Source organism: Lates calcarifer, linkage group LG12, assembly GCF_001640805.2.
Source record: "Lates calcarifer isolate ASB-BC8 linkage group LG12, TLL_Latcal_v3, whole genome shotgun sequence".
In the NCBI taxonomy this organism is placed as follows: Eukaryota; Metazoa; Chordata; class Actinopteri; family Centropomidae; genus Lates; species Lates calcarifer.
Window position 1 is genome coordinate 8,799,959 of NC_066844.1, and position 16,546 is coordinate 8,816,504.

Consider the following 16,546-nt stretch of genomic DNA (forward strand, 5'->3'; position numbering starts at 1 on the left):
TCCTATCCCCACATCATATGATGCAGGCTATTTGAAAACGCCAAGTGTTCTGGTAAAATCCCCTTTAATGCTTGCTGTTTATTAAGCCTCACATGTAAGCACCTATTTGTCGTTGCAGCGGGAGCGTTATTATACAGTTATCCACTCAGGCAAATGTCAACTAACTTTCAAAACAACTAAACAGAGGAAACAGAGTAGGAAATTAAAAATAAGGCTCCTGTAGCTGTTTATGAGTTCCTGGGGTTCAAGTCATGTAATGTCAGAGAGCTGATTAGCATTCAAGTTTCAGATGAGTGTGAAGGCCTCAGTAATGGAAAAGCAATGATTAACTATATCAGTGCTAGAAGTCAAAAATACATGTCTGTTACAGATACTTTGATGTGCTACTGAAGGTACAGTAGTTTGCACTGAGCATGGTAACATTTATTCTATCACATTATTTTCAAGTTAGGTTTGACTGAACAGATCTTGATAGTGTCCCCTGAAGGCAGCATTGAACATTGTACTCCACAATTCAAATGCGTTAGTTGTTGAAACATACCAATGATTTTGCTGCTGTCAGATCCTTAGCTATGAAGCCCGGCACGGGAGAGCACAAATGTTCTTCTAGTAATTCATCAGCCTTCATCAAAATGCTTCTCCCTAACTGACTGGGGTAGTGATAACAACCTGACACTTCAGTTCCTGCTGTCACAGTAAGTTGGTGTAGAGTGTTAGCAGCAGGCTAGCATCTGTGCTTTGGTTGTCAGATGCCTACAAATACTATATTAATTTGTTCATATTAATATCATAATATAATAATAGGTTATCATACTTCTATCATACGTCTAGCTCCAATTGTTGTTGACCCTACTTGCGTTTGTAAAATGGAGAGGCTGCCAGGTACTGCCCCAACTAAAGTGGATGTAGCATTGTTGGGTTTGATTTCTTAAGCATCAAAATAGCAGCTGGGAAATTTCAGAACAAGTTCGATAGCATCAGCCAAATCACTGTTAAAGGGTGTTATTCACACTCTAATTTAGACTTTGGTTAAAATACTTTTTTTCCACTCTGGCCTAGTGATGGGAGCAGGGGGATTTATTTATCAAAAGTTCCCAGTACCCATAGGGCCCAGGTTTGTTCATTGTAGCCTTACAGTTGTGGAGCTGTTATTGATTGAATTTGGATATGTTTTACAGGCACTAAATTCCAATAAATAGCCTGGGAAGGAATTAAAGGCCACTATGTCAAAATAACATTTATGTTTTCAGGTCACTTTTGTAAAGACCTTAATTCCTACATTGTTCATTGAGACATCCATGAAACCAAAAGACAGCAGCTGCACTGGGACTGCAGAGAAATGTTTTAAGTGTGCATCATGGTGCATCATGAGTTCTTATTAACGAAAAGCTGGATATCTGCTGTGAAAATAAAGTAGGTTTAAGATATTCATAACGACAGTCTGGAGCGACCGCATACCAATCTCAGAGTTGTGACAGCATCTACAGTGTACAGACAACGCAGTCAGTGTGTGGTTTGGTCTGAGCCATCATTATAAAGCTGAAGTCACCAGACAGGTATGACTGTGCTAGACAGGTATGTCCCTCAGTTGTCCATTAGCGTCCCACTGAGGCATACTGGAGAGAGTGAAGTGAGTGTGAGGGTGACAAGTTTTTTGTCATGTTTTGAGATGGACACCAGCACAAGGGTAAGATCTAGTAAAAAGAGAGGTGCAGGGATGATATGTGTTTGTGGGCCAGTTACTTGTGGGCAAGTTAACATTGCCCTGGTTCCTTTGACAAAAGTAAAGTAGTAAAATGCTAATAAACAGCTGGTAAAAAAAAAAAAAAAGTTAATAAGGTTAGGCAATAAGTAAACAACACCATGCTTGCATTACTTACATGTCACCACTAAGCTTCCAACTTGTAATTTAATATGGCTGCTTAACTTCAACCAACAAAATATTTTTTCTCTGTATCTGTTTTTGGATAAAGGACCGGAAGTGGGCTTGGTTCATATTAGAAGTCATAAATTGGGAACACATTGCATTTTCTAACCTAATTTTCATTGTCAAGATTAGACTTAGACTTAGACTTAGACTAGACTTTATTGATCCCTTGGGATGACTCCCTCAGGGAAATTAAGTTTCCAGCAGCTTATATGGACAGAAGAAAACTGGAGAGCTACTGGAGAGGCAGCCGTCTCCCACAGTGTCTCCCACAGCGGCAACAACAATCCTCAATGCAATTGTTGTGCCTTCAAAGTATCAGGTATTATATAACTAATTGTGTTTGAACCCCACCACCACCACACCTTTAACTAAATTTTAATGGAAATTGAACATTCAGAAACTGAAAGAAACTTTTTATAAATCAAACAATTCTGTTTTGCATTGAAAATGGAAACAGTTTACAGTAAAGATATATAGAGAAACATTCTCCAGATGATGGGAATAAAGTAGGCTACTAACATATAGTTAGTATGCTATTAACATACACTACTACAACTATACTACTAACATATAGTTAGTAGAAGTACATTTTGTGTGATATAATATAGCTGCTGTTATTACAAATGCTATGGCAGGAATTTGGTATCTACAATGATTAAAAATGAAAATGTTATAAGACAATTATATCACATGCTCATTATCTTTACAAGAATATGCATTATGGTAGTAAAATGTGCATAGTAGAACACTGATTTGAAAGAGAGACCGATGATGCTCAAGACCATTCTGTCTGAAAAAGTGGTTTCCAGTGTGCACACGGTCGATGGTAATCTGTCCATCTCTTTCCTTCACCCCGCACCCTTGTGTATGTCTTCACTAGAAATCATCTGACAGCACAAACCTGCTCAGCACTGTGGACAGCATGCTGGAGCTCGTCCTGGGTGGAGTATGAGGCCAAAGAGAGCTAGTGCTGTCAGACATTAAAGACACAGACCAACATACTAGAAAATCCACCTGTTTACTGTCTAACACTTTCAAATGTGTGTCTGTGTGATGTATTTATAGCATAGCAAATACCAGAAATTGCTTGTTTCTGTCAGAAGTGAAAAACTACACTATACAATTTTTCAAAGCAGGGTAAAAGCATCAGTTTTCTTCCAAAACTAGCAAAAAGTGACATGTTTGGTTTCAATATGTAGTTAACGATATGGCTAATATGGCTCAAAAGGGTTATATGGGTGTACTCTAATCACAGTATGACCACCAAAGTATACTTCAGTGCTTGCAAGTTCCCTCTGCAGCCTTGTTGCTGTATCCATTTTTGTTTCCAATCTTCAGTGACTGATAAGGTCACAGAGAGTGAGTAAATGTTTTGTCCACCTCCTAGTCAGTGTGTCATGATCGGGTGGCAATATGTCGCTAAGATGTGAGACATCCGTTCGTCTGAGTGCAGGTAGCTTAATCAGGCGAGGCAGACACGCAGTGTGTTGTCATCCACTGCGGGAGTGGACTGGCCAGCTGACCTTCAGGTGGAGGATCAGCGGTACCAACGCCTGCTGGCACAAACAGCAAGATGAGAGTGAGAGGCACAGACAGAGAAAGAGAAGACCTCATCATCACAGCCGAGATGAAAAATTCCCTGACATGTTTGATGCCGAGTGTTCCCAAGCATTCAGCAACTCAAACTATTTCCCCGAGGCCCCAGTGGCTGCTCAGAGAGAGAAAAACAGATGAAGATGATGGCCACCTGCAAAGTAAGAAACACAGCAGAGCATAATTTAAATGGATTTGGGGAGCCGCAGCATGTAGAGAGCCATGTAAAAATGCTAACACAAACAACAGCTGCGATACAAAATGGCGCGCAGCTTCTGCTCTCCCCCCGCTACATAATGCATGGCTAACAAGACAAATGTCCCTGCATTTTTGCCATGAATTATGCATGGATTCTGCACTGTTTCTAAACAGCAGATGAGCGTTTTATCTGTGAAGGGATCACCTGGTGGAGTTGCTACTGAATGCTGTGATGGAGCTGTGAAATCAGGCAGGGACAGCCTGGATAACCCCCCAACTCCTGCACAACAAATTCTATTCAGAGACAGCACGGTAGATTTCTTCACAGCTCACTTTTAACTTCTTGACCTTGAATGAATCAACAGCATGCAGATGGAAAGAAAAAGTTTATACCATTTTCACAACAGTATCTAATTAATTGCTGAAGAGCACTGAGGAAAATTGCTGTAAAACGTATGCAGACTATGCGATCCTGGCATAGTCTGCATGTATGTTACAACTATAGCAGCTAGTTCTCAATATGACTTATCTGACAAATATCTGCAGCTCCATCAAATTAAATATTAAAAGATGCAAAGACATGATTTGGTTGTAGATCTCTAAGATTAGTGCTGTCTGATGTGGTGAAAGATAGAAGGGCTGTCGGGGGGAAAGGTAGGAAAAACAGCAATACAGCAAGAGGCCCAGTGTCTATATTGCAGAAATAAGTCAGAAGCTGGCAGTTCATGCCAGTTCATATCTTAGGAAATGGATTAGTGATGCATAAAGAAGGAACCGTGGTGGCTAACTCCTGAAGTTCTGAAGAGCTCATCCAGAAGTTTCTTTTATGAATATGCCATTTCTCAAAGAAATCCTGTCCCCTAGAAATCACACTCCTATACAGCTAAACTGCAACAGGCAAATACGTTCAGTAAGAAATGTAATGACTGGCTAGAGGTAGCGTGTGTTCTTTGAATAAACAAAGTGCTACATTTGTTAATGGCAGCGGAGTCACCAGGAGGTGGTTGGGTTGGATTGTGGGTGTATAAATTGCACTGTCACATTAGTGGCTGAGGTTCATATCCATGGTTCATATCTGTGGTTAGGTTTAGACAACAAGAGAAAGATGGTGGTTAAATGGTAAAATTCAGCTTTTTCTGTGTTAAACCAAATCACAAACCATTCCCTAACCTTTACCAAGTGCTATGAGAGTCTAAACAGAACCACAGGAAGGTTTAATAATGCTGTAGTCACCACAAGTGGATATTATACTGCAAGATCTGATGTCTGTGAACATTTTACTGATGTGTTCAGTATTTATGTAATTGTGATTTACCAAATGTATAAATGCACAGCATATCATTATTATGTTAATAAAAACCCAGTTGCAACTATATTTCACAGAAAATATAATTGCTATAGAAATATAACCTGTAGGAGACAGGTTGATCTCTGACCAGTGATCATTTTTCTGACTGAAGGTGTAACCAGTGCATGATAAACGTATATTCATTGTATCAGTTTGAGATTATATTATATCCTAACAGGGTTTGTTTTATTGTGGCAAAATAAAAAAATACTTAGTAATGATTTACTTGTGTAGACCTTGTTTACCAGCAGTGACAAACATCAATTTATTTGACACACTTTGTCACCATCACATATATTTGCACTTACTCCTCTCCATCATTTCTTCATCTGTTTTGGGACTGCAGAAGGGTTGCTCAGGTTACTGATCCAATTTCATTTGGCAGAGCTCTTATCCTGAGAATCCAGTTCTAAACATTTGACCGAGAGATGATGACCAAAGCTAAAGTTAGAGTTGTAACAAACTATCCTTCAAAGAATCCTGGTTGAGCTAAATATTGTAAGGGAATATATAAAGTGGGCCTGTTAATGTGTTATCAGGTGTTTATGATAATTTATGACTCAGAGTCTTGGACAGTATCTTAATGAAATGACGAACCTGGTCACTCTCTTCACTTCAGAGCTTCCTATATAAATGGGCCAGATCTTTCTGATGAAATGTGGGCACTGATTAAAGGAACATGGAAATCCTTTCAGAACCATTTGTGAATGTGAAAATAATAATTTTCACTATATTTTAGCAAGATGTGAGGGAATAACAAAGGATCCTGGAAGGGCAATTTGCAATGGCTGAAGAGAACTATTTTACTTGGCAAATTAGCCCCTCATTTAAGAACTTGCCTCAGAGGCTGATGGAAAATGACAGAAATGGTATTGTATGAGCACATCTTCCTCAGAACAAATTTAAAAAATAAACACATATCTACCTTTGGCATATCCTCAGAGTACACCCTTTTGTCAGTGTCTCTTCAAACCACAAAGTGGTTTCACACTGTGCATGTTTCCTCACACACACACACGTGTTGATTGTGCTTCCAGTGATCATTGAAATTTGCCATCACATCGACAGACCCCAATTTTCTGTCATCTGTTTCTTTGAGAAGAGTGATTACTATGTATGTTGAAAAAGATTGCCAGTGATGTATAACCACTCCATCTTTCTTACTCTGTCTCTGTTTTTCTCTGTACCTCTGTCTTTTCTCCAGTGGCCATTATGTTGAAGGATGATTACTTTGTTCGGGGAGCAGGCCTACCAGGGAGATTTAAGGCAGAAAAAGTTGAGTTTCATTGGGGTCCAAGCAACGGATCCGAGGGGTCTGAACATAGCATCAACGGCCGACGTTACCCTGTGGAGGTAAGCCCAGTCTACCAAGCCTTGACATATCCAGGAATTAACTGAGAGCTAGTAGTTATATTTATTTGATAGGGGTGTAGATATGAATGTAAATACTGTCGATTATTAGAACCAGAACCAGGAGGACACAGCATTTAGTGCTCATTATATGAACTGTGTCTTAGAACAGTTCCATGTTGGCTTTAACCTTTATTGTAGTGTTAATCATTCAGCAGCAGCATTCTGAAAAACCCAGTTATCAAATACACTGAATAAAACATTAGTAGGACCATAATTCATGAAAATATTTGGATGTTGGAATGATTCTGTAAAATAGATATGGGAAAATGTAATTCCAAAAACTGAAATCAGCTGCTTTTGGCTTGCAGCATTTCATTAGTTGAGGATACATTAAGTTTGCTAAAACAGAGAATATTTTCATTCAATTCTTTGGAATTCTGCAGTCTAATCATTAACATACTATACCTGTCATGTCCATTTTTTTTTTCGATCTGCAATGAACACTTTGCAGACAAGTTCAACATAAATGTCCTGTAGAAAAGTTCAAGATAAACATTATACAGGTGCCAACAATTAGTGAATAGTCCTGGCTGTGAAGACCAGGAATTACCTCACAAACCTGATTTTTGGCATGAAGAGATAATCTTTTAGCATCCAGCTTCAGCTTCAGCCTCTACCAACTAAAACAAAAGTAAAAATTTGTGTGTTTTGGTGTGTCTGATAGTGTGTGTGTATTTGCATGTTGTGCAGCTGTCAGTCTCTTGAATACCGAAATGTCAGCCATCTCTCCTAGAGCACTGCTTCTTTGCTATGGCTCGCCAAACAGATGAATATGCATTGTTTGACATTTGGCAGATCAGCACGCTGACAGATCAGCTTGATATTGTAATCTTCTCCTTCCCCTCCAAACTCTTTTTCCTTCTCAAACCTTTCCACAAAGTTGTATAAAGGTGCCTTTGTGTCAGTTGTTAAGATAACCCAATAGGGAAGTGATGCATTTATCCTCTCTACTCAGTTCAGAAATATTGCTTACCTGTCTGCAGGTGAGGAATTCAAAGATTCTGCTGAGAACACAAAACCACCGATATGAATGCATGACGAAGCTTTCTGAGTCTGTGTTTTCAAATTGCTGTTTTTATAATATGCCATCACAATTGATTTAGCTCTGAGACATCAGCAAGGAAAAGTTTACATGTAGCACTTTTATGAACTTCCAGTGAAAATCAAACCTGTTTTCTCATATTGACTTAGCCTCTCAGTCAACTATACTAGTCAACTATACTATTTCTCTAGAGACACACACGCACACACACACCTTGGCACTGCCTTGTGCCAGATTCAATATTGGCAGTATGGCTCAGCTGAGATGACTCCTTTAAAGGCTACAACTGATCCTGATATTTCTGCAGTGCAGCTGCTACTAACATATTTTAGCTTATGCTAGTAGCTATAGACGCGGTTTGGTTGCTCTGACCAGTATGCTCGCTAACCAATCAAATGACATCGATGACATTATGAATCCATAATGCATGCAAAAGCACAGAGAGGTATTCAGCAAACTTTTATTAATTGTATTGTGTTAGTTATATTATCTATTTTAAATGAGACCTTCACCAAATTAGTCTGACTGAAAATGTCCAAAATATATTTCTCATACATTATTTGATCGTATGTGCATGTGTTATCACACTGTAAAGCTTTCTCAGTGTGGTCTCTGATTCCTCGTTCATACAGCCACAGCAGAGAGATATGGACACAGTTTGATTGCTGTCTAGCCCATGGTTCAACCTTATTGCCTGTCTGCTACATTGCACTATGTTATCTCTGCAGGACGAGAATGGAAAACTAATACATGGACACACATGCATGCATTCACACACACCTATGTACAGCTCACAATTGAAAAGGGTTTCCATCTCAAATATGTATAATCACAATAGAACAGACTATTTCACTTACAGCTGCAATACACAGACATACAGATAGTTTCAGTTTTATTTAAAGAAGTTTTGAGATTTTCATTGCTGAAATGTATGCTGTCACTGTTGACACGGTTTTAACTGACTACAAAAAAGTCCATGATGTAATTTAATTGTTTAATTCCCAGACTAAGAGTGTCTCTCTATACTATATGTATAGTATGTAGTTCAGACATGATGCTTACACTGGATTATGTCAGCCATGTTTTTATAGCTGCCCCATTTCATCAAGTTGAAATGCTCTACATGTCTTGTGCATCATTTGATAATTATTTCCCCATCATCCTAGATTCACTCTGAATTTTTGGAAACATTTGAATGTATCCTAGAATGTAAAATACAGTTCTGTTTGGCCTGTAGAAAATTAAGAATTTGAGCCCAGTCATTAACTGTTGTCAGCTATGAAACAATAGTTCTCTCCCTTTTCAACTGACCTGAATTTAGTGTTTGTGAGATGTAGTTTTCCTAGCTGATTTAAATGCAAAATCACAGCACAGACAAATATCCAAACTTGAAAAGTTAAGAAACCAAACATTTTAATTTCACATTTATTTTGTACAAATGTTTTTCAACAGTTTAATTTTGTTTTTTCGGTTATGAGATGTTTTGTGCAGTTCACCTTTGTCTTGAGGGTGGCACTATACAGGACATGGGTCATATCTCAGAGTATTTCCTGACAATCTGCTTCTTATACTCTTTGTGTAGTAAAAGAATAATGGTGGTTTTTAGTGACAAGCCTTGGTTCACCAACAAAAATAGAATTCCTTTGGTTATCATAAATATCCAAAGCAGATTTCATTAAAATCCAATCTCTCGTTTTCAGGGGGCTTGTAACATTCCCCTCACTATTTCTTACCTTCTCATTTTTCCTTACAATTACCTTCTGTTCTCTTTCCCCTCCCATTCCCTCTTTTCCTACCCATGCCTTTCCATTCCATTCTTTCCAGTTTCTTTCCTTCTCTCTAAGTCTTGTACCACTCAGCATCTCAGTGTGTTGCAGCGGGTGGTGGTGAGAAGAGCTGTTCTTGTGCTTTCTCTGAGTTCTCCACATGAATGATGTATGATTTACAAGCCTTGCCATTTACTAATTGTAGCCTAATAGGGCACTTGAATGGCATGATGAAGTAGGGACCTGCTGCTCCCCTACCTGCTGTTTTTAACAGTAATGCTGTGGTTAATATGCCAAGCACAGCACTGCCAGGCAGCACTGCACATGTCTGTAGCTGGAGTGTGTCTCCCAGCAGTTCCTATGTGTCGGTATGCACTCCCCTGTGTCTTGTACAGTCTTACTACCCTGGTACAAACATGTACACTGTAAAAACTACAACTGATATTATTTTACATAAATAACAATTGGAACTTGTTATGCCTTAGAAATTTAAATCATCAGCATTTGAAGTAAGATTTTAACAACAAATGAAAAGGCTGTATCTTATTTCAGTGACACTGAGGGAGTCCTGATAACTTAGAATCTTTATCTGTGATTCATAATGAAAAGAGAAAGTTCTGCTAACTTGTGTTTGTTTGAATTGTTTATCACTTTCAGAACAAATTATGAGTTCAGTTGAAAAATATCCAGTAGATTGTTCACATAACCAGCAATATAAGTTTTTGGAAACATTGTAAGCTTATTTGCATGTACTTCCCAGCATGCATTGCACTGAGCTTAAAATTCCCTAGAAATCCTTTTTTGTAACATAAAAAAGAAGTAGAATTACATGACAGAGGCTGTTTTGTGTCTTTTTCTACATGTGTCTCTGAGGTGTTTGACGGTCTTTTCTCTCTGGTCAAAAGTAAGACAGTGCAAACCATGAGGAAGACAGGTCTTTAATTCAGACACTTCCTGCATCCTTCCTACAGGACATTTGAGTCATGTTAGTGATTTTGAAGCACAATGTTCCTGAGCTCAATGCATGTATAGGTGAGACAGAAAAAAGCTGTTATGAGGGATAAAGAGATGAAAAAAAATCTTTGCTCATTAATAAAGGGGAAGTTCTAAATGGGTACAACATTTTTTACAGTGTATGAATTCAACCACAGGTATTCTCAACCAGGAGTTGTGTGGTTGATTTTGAATTGTTAGGTCAGACCCAAGGTCAACTACCAGTGGAAATACACTTACTCACACACATACACTAAAGGCTTTCTTTGTTTCTGGGTTTCTAGAAAATATATTTTAGACTTTATTCAGTCTGTCCTAATACTAATATTCTACATGCAGTATTGCAGGTTGTTCCCAAAGTGCCCAGTAAGTGTGATATACATTCACACTATGAAAAAATTCCATATTTGAGAATACTAAAAATAATAGCATTTACAGAGAATACTTAATGCTTGATTGTTGTCATGATGTCAGTGTTTTCCCTCAACAGAAATGGAAAAAATGCTCCAGGCTCCAGGTTATATAGTTATTGGTTTGATTGTCCTGTAAAAAGTTCATGAAACTCCAAATTAAACCCACTATATGATTTCAAAAGCAGCTCTTATTTAGAGGCAAAAGCAAAACCTTTTGATATCTGGCAACAAGAGCAACAACAACAATGCACTGATAGTCAATGATTATTTGTTTTGGCAATTTCAGTCTGAGTCTGAGGTTCCCTCAACAAAATGCTAATGAGATTTTTTCATTGGAAAGGAAATTACATATATTCAAAAAATAAGCTCAGTGATTACCCAATGTTTGTGATACTTACCCGCTTTGTTCGGCAAGATAATCTTCACAAATGAAACCACGGTTGTGGGTATTATATAGCTTCTTCTTAAGAGTGGCTTCTGTTTAGCCACTTTACCATAAAAGCCTATTTGATAGAGTGCTGCTGAGATGGCTGTCCCTCTAGCAGGTTCTCTGCACAGGACATCTGAGACTCGTAGATTGACCGTTGGGTTCTTGGTTGCTTCCGTGACCATGGCCATTCTTGCCAAGTTCCTCAGTTTGACCTGAAGACCAGCTGTAGGAAGAGTCCTGGTGGTTCCAGACTTCTTTCTTTCACCGTTATTCAGGTCACTATGCTCCCGGGAACACCCAGAGCTTTAGTAGTGGCTTTATACTTTTGCCCTGATCTATACCTCACCACATTTTTATTGTATTTTTACTGAACCAACATGGCTTTCAACTGGTTTCCTGTGACTGCTGTACCATGGATAGTTTTAACCACATACGTAAATACCAACAACTAACTACTACTAACAACTACATGGGATACAAACACTCGCAATGCATCAGCAAGAATCTCATCAAAATGTCAATTTAGAGTGCCATATTAATCTATCATGAAATTTCAAACCATTCACCTGACTGACCACTCTAATATTTATTAAAATACTGGCCGTAATGTTTCAGCAAACTAGGATATCTGTCTGAGGCTACCCCCCACTATGGTACCTCACCTGTCCAACCCCCCTCACACCCCAACCTCCACCCCCTGTCCAAGAGGGTTAGAGTGCTATCAGGGCTAGCTGGCCAAAGAGCTAAGCTATCCATTTTGTCTGACTGCCTCTTGCCAAGGCTCATTTTTATCTCGACCTCCTCCCAAGCCTCCCAGACGTGATAAACGAGAGGAGCGGAGGTTGAAAAGATGGAGGGGGAAGGGCTGAGTGTGTGTGGCTCCAGAACTTGCTCTGCCAGCTTTTACCCACCTGCCTAGATAAGAAAGGCACTGTAAATTAACACGCGATAGGGGGGCTGAGAGCACAGGCGGTGTGTGGGTGTGTGTGTTGATTGGGGGGGATTGTGCACTCATTCACACATATATACACACACACGCTTCCTCTCTTTGCTTTGCAGGTATCACAGATAAAGATGTGTCATTGATGAATGGGATTTTATTTCCCATCAACCTTTGCTGCGTGGAAAATGGAAAGCGCATCCTGGCCCCTAAATCATCAGATGAATAATGATAACACTGGGTAGCAGTTTTCATTTCTTTGCACTATTTTTTCTGCAAAGCTCCGTATGCAAACTGTTTGTTTCTATCATGCTGTTTTCTCTGTGTGTGTGTGTGTGTGTGTGTGTGTGTGTTTCCAACACTGAAGCTAAAAATGAATGGTGAGCTTACACAAACTGTGGTGTAGATGTTTAAACCCTTGTTTGTACCTTGTTTAATCACACCAGAGGGCAGAGAGCTCCTAATTCACCCACCACCAATACGGAGGCAAAATTGCAAGGAGGAGAACATTTAATAGTACATCCATTTCTTTTACTCCCAGTATGAGAAATACAACACCTGTCTGACACATAATAATGACACAGTTCAATTTATACTCATCTATTTTTGGTACCATTTGTTTCCTTAATCGTTTTTGGCAGCCATCTCCTGACTGTGAATTGCAAGATAAACAACATCAAAATCAATATGCTCGGCACGAAAACCATCATTCATTTGGACTTGTAAACTGACACCATAAACTTTTATTTGGCATATATTTGTGGAACAATCACAAAGACCTCAGAGAGTTGGCACTGTCTGGGGTTTTTACAGCTGTCATGACCATGCAACACATGGCTGTTTATTACATCAGCTAAAATCACATTAACAAAGGTATGTACAGTGATGTGGGGCGATCCATAAGGAGATATATATATATTATATTATATATTATATATTGTGATTCTTTGTCTGTTTTCACAAGTTGCTATGTCACTCAGATCTGTCAGTCTTCAGGGATCAGTCATAGTCTTGTGTATCCTTGAGGTCTAATATACATGTTAAGAGTATTTATGTCCTCATACAACATTTTAAATCCAGCACTTTATCTATTTTCCTAGTTTGTGGTCTTCTTTTTCTTCCTTGAGTATGCTGGCACATTGCAGCATATCTTGGCTTGTCACCTGTAGAACCTGAGCAGTTAAAGCAACCAGTACAGACTTGTGGTGGAACATCATAGAGAAAGCAACATGTCAGCCACTTCAGTTCTTCATCATCATCTATACATTATACATTATATTCAGTCATAGTCTTGCTGTCCAGTGTCTTGGCAGCGCTCATAGCCCAACACAACATCAGTCAAGGTGCATTATTAGATCAAAAGGAAAAAGCCTTTATGCATATTAAGCTGCCTCAGGTCACAGTTATGCATGTCAAGTGCAAATGAAACACAAGCCATTACAGCCAGTGCGAATAGCTGTGTTGATTAAAAAAAACTCTTAGCCAGCATGTAAGCTATTAATATATCGCTGATGAGCTAATATCAACTGGTAATATTAACCCAGCTGGTGAACTGGTTGGGCTCTAGTTTTCACCATTGAAACAAAGAACCGTTGTTGATGTATTTCTGATGAGTAGAATCTCTAGTAAATATGGACATATCTTCAAACGTGTTTTGTTTATCAGTGAAATATTATGTCAGACTGGGGTGAAATACATCTTGAGCAGAAATTTGTCTTAATTATGTATATTTACGAATGGAGTGCCTTTACACATTAATGATGTCAATATGCATGCAAAATGCATTGTATATGAAAGGAGAGGCGAGCTGTCAGCTGTCTGTAAGGATGCAGTAGCATGTCAGTGACAGGCTAGAAGGAGTATTGAATGGATGGACGCGGAGGGACTGTGCTGTTACACTGACAGACGGACAGACCTGATGAAGAACAGCATTTGTTCTCTTCTCCTGTAGCACAACAAGAGTAAGTAAATCAGTGTAACTGGATGTTGCAGGCTAACACATGGAGGTGCTCTGTACATAACCACATTATGGTGATGGGGGTTGTTTTTCTGTGCTGTTGATCTTATTAGTAATGGTATCCTTGGAGTTTTTCTTGTGTTATTTTTATATTCAGCCTTCCTGCCCTTATGCTGTTTGTGCTCTCCTCATTTATTGCCTTTTCTTTCTTATTCTCTCTCTGCTTTTTGTTCTCTCTCTTTCTCTCAGTCAGCTACATTCCATTAAACCTTCAAAGATAACTGATGACTGCCAGGCTGCACTCCCTTGTTTTTTATATATATTTCTCTTTTATTTATGATTGGCCTTCCCTCCAGATAGGGAACACATGCCATTCCTAACATAATGTTATATTTCCTGGTGCCTCTCCTCAATGACACTAAAAAAACACAGTCATTCTTTAAAAGCCCAATGCTACCTAGAGGGCAAATAGATGCTGTCCCAGATGCCGAGGCTTGTTCCATACCATTTTTAATAATGTGGTGGGGGCAGTCCCCGTTACAGTTTTTTTTTTTTTTTTTTGGGTGGGGGGGGTCTTTTTTCTGCTCAACCCCCCACTCCCCTTCCCCTTCATGAAAAAGTAACACTCTTAAAATTGAAAAAGCCACAGCTGACTCTCAGGCCCATTTCTCATGTAATGTATTTCAATTGGGTTTTTAAGATAGATTGCACGAGGTCACAGCATGCTCTAAACATATCTCATAACCCAGATTGTACAGCCCTGTCCCCACGTCTCCAATCTGTTTTGTAAAACCGTGGCGGTGAGGGAGATGAAAGGCAGAGTGTGTGTTGCATCAGTGACCGGCAAAGCTACATCGTATGACCTTCTTTGATGGACGCCCTTTCTCCAGCTCCGAGAGGGGCCAGGGAATTCAAAACCCCATAGCGTGGCTCAGATCGAGAGAGAGACTGCATCAAACCTTCCTCTTGATGTCCTCACTCTCTCCTCTCAGCAAGGACGTGCACTCCATGTGGTGCATTCTGTTGTCTGTTTTCACACAAAGCCTTGCTTATGTCACCTCAGATCTGTCAGTCCTTCAGGGGGGGGATCATAGGCTGCCGTGCCCAGTCTCATAGCGCTCTCAGCGGGGTCGTGGCAGAATTGCCAGCCCCCTAGTACCCCCTGCTTTACATTTCCATCCTGAGGCTACAGAGCTTTCCCAGGAGACACTTGAAGGTGGATGAAAAGAATAACAGGTGTTCTCAGAGGTTTCTGTTAGGACACATGTTTTTGAATTGTTGTCTTATGGTTGGAAACTGAGTAGAAATTACATTTCCCGTGGACAGAGGTCTGCCCCAGAAACGTTTAGAGAGCTTTCTTATATGACTGCTAAGCCTGCAACATATTTCTTAAATATGCCTGCTGTAATGCTGCTACTTCAATACTTTCCTCACTCCAGTTATTGGCATATAACTTCCATGAAGCTGATAAAATGAAGCACTGCACCATTACTGTATTATAATCACAATCATGATGTTAGTTTCCATTTTGAAGTTAGTCAGTTGGTTATTGCCATTTAATGATTAAAGTGTAAATTTTCAGTGGGTCTTCTGATTACATTTTGACTACATTTGAACAGGTGCTGAAACTATTTGTTGATTAATTGATGATTCATAGGAAATGTGATATTACCATTTACCAAGTGTGTCCTCTGTTTAATTATTTGGTTGGGATTGGCCTTATAAATCCTTTCTTATACATGGATCAGTGCTTCTAGATAATAAAGGTGTGTACAAATATAGCATAATATGGCAAATTCCCACTTCTTTGGTTTGTCCAGAGCAGTACAACTTTATTTGCTTTCCCTGTAGTATAGATGATCAATTATGAAAAGGGACACAGTTTTACAGTTAGTCATTTACCCAGTAGAATAGCCTTTGGTGTATGTTATCATAGGTGCTAACAGAAACAGGTAGCATGGACCATGTTTTGGCTACAAAAAATGAATAAATAAATAAATAAATTAAATAAATAAATTGCAATGAAATTACAGTAAGTCGCCCCACCCCAAGGGCTACATATTATAACATTCTTCATTATATTTAAACAGAAACTTCCACTCATATACAAAAAAATACAGTCCCTGGCCTGCCTCTGTGCAGCTTGCTTAATTATTTCAAAATCAGAACAAGGAAAAGATCCATAAGGTCATTGATTGCCATTAGTTGTTGACTTGGCAGAAGATGTAAGCCAAACAAACAAACAAAATAACTCACATTGTCTGGAGATGTATCTTTGCATTCAACTTGTGCCCATCCAAATTCATTATGACCTTCTGGAAAAACTTGAAGGTGTACTTGGGGGTGTCTGGAAAGCTTAGAGCAAGGGCATAAATGAGTTCAAACAGCATGATCAACCCCATGATAATACTGCCTACATTGTTCAGGACGTTAATGCCTTCAATCACAATTCCCACGTGGAGATAAAGGGTTCCTGGGATAGTGGGGCCTGAGGGGTCTGGAGGGACCGTGGGGAGCAGGGAG

At 39.2% G+C, this 16,546-nt stretch overlaps 1 protein-coding gene across 1 annotated transcript in view; it reads left to right on the forward strand.

Annotated features, from left to right (window-relative positions):
• The window catches only part of LOC108873537 (receptor-type tyrosine-protein phosphatase gamma-like), a 408,789-nt gene that overhangs the window by 275,275 nt on the left and 116,968 nt on the right, over positions 1–16,546 (forward strand). The window contains 1 exon segment of the mRNA XM_051074772.1: positions 6,274–6,422. Within this exon segment, the coding sequence (XP_050930729.1) occupies positions 6,274–6,422 (149 nt within the window).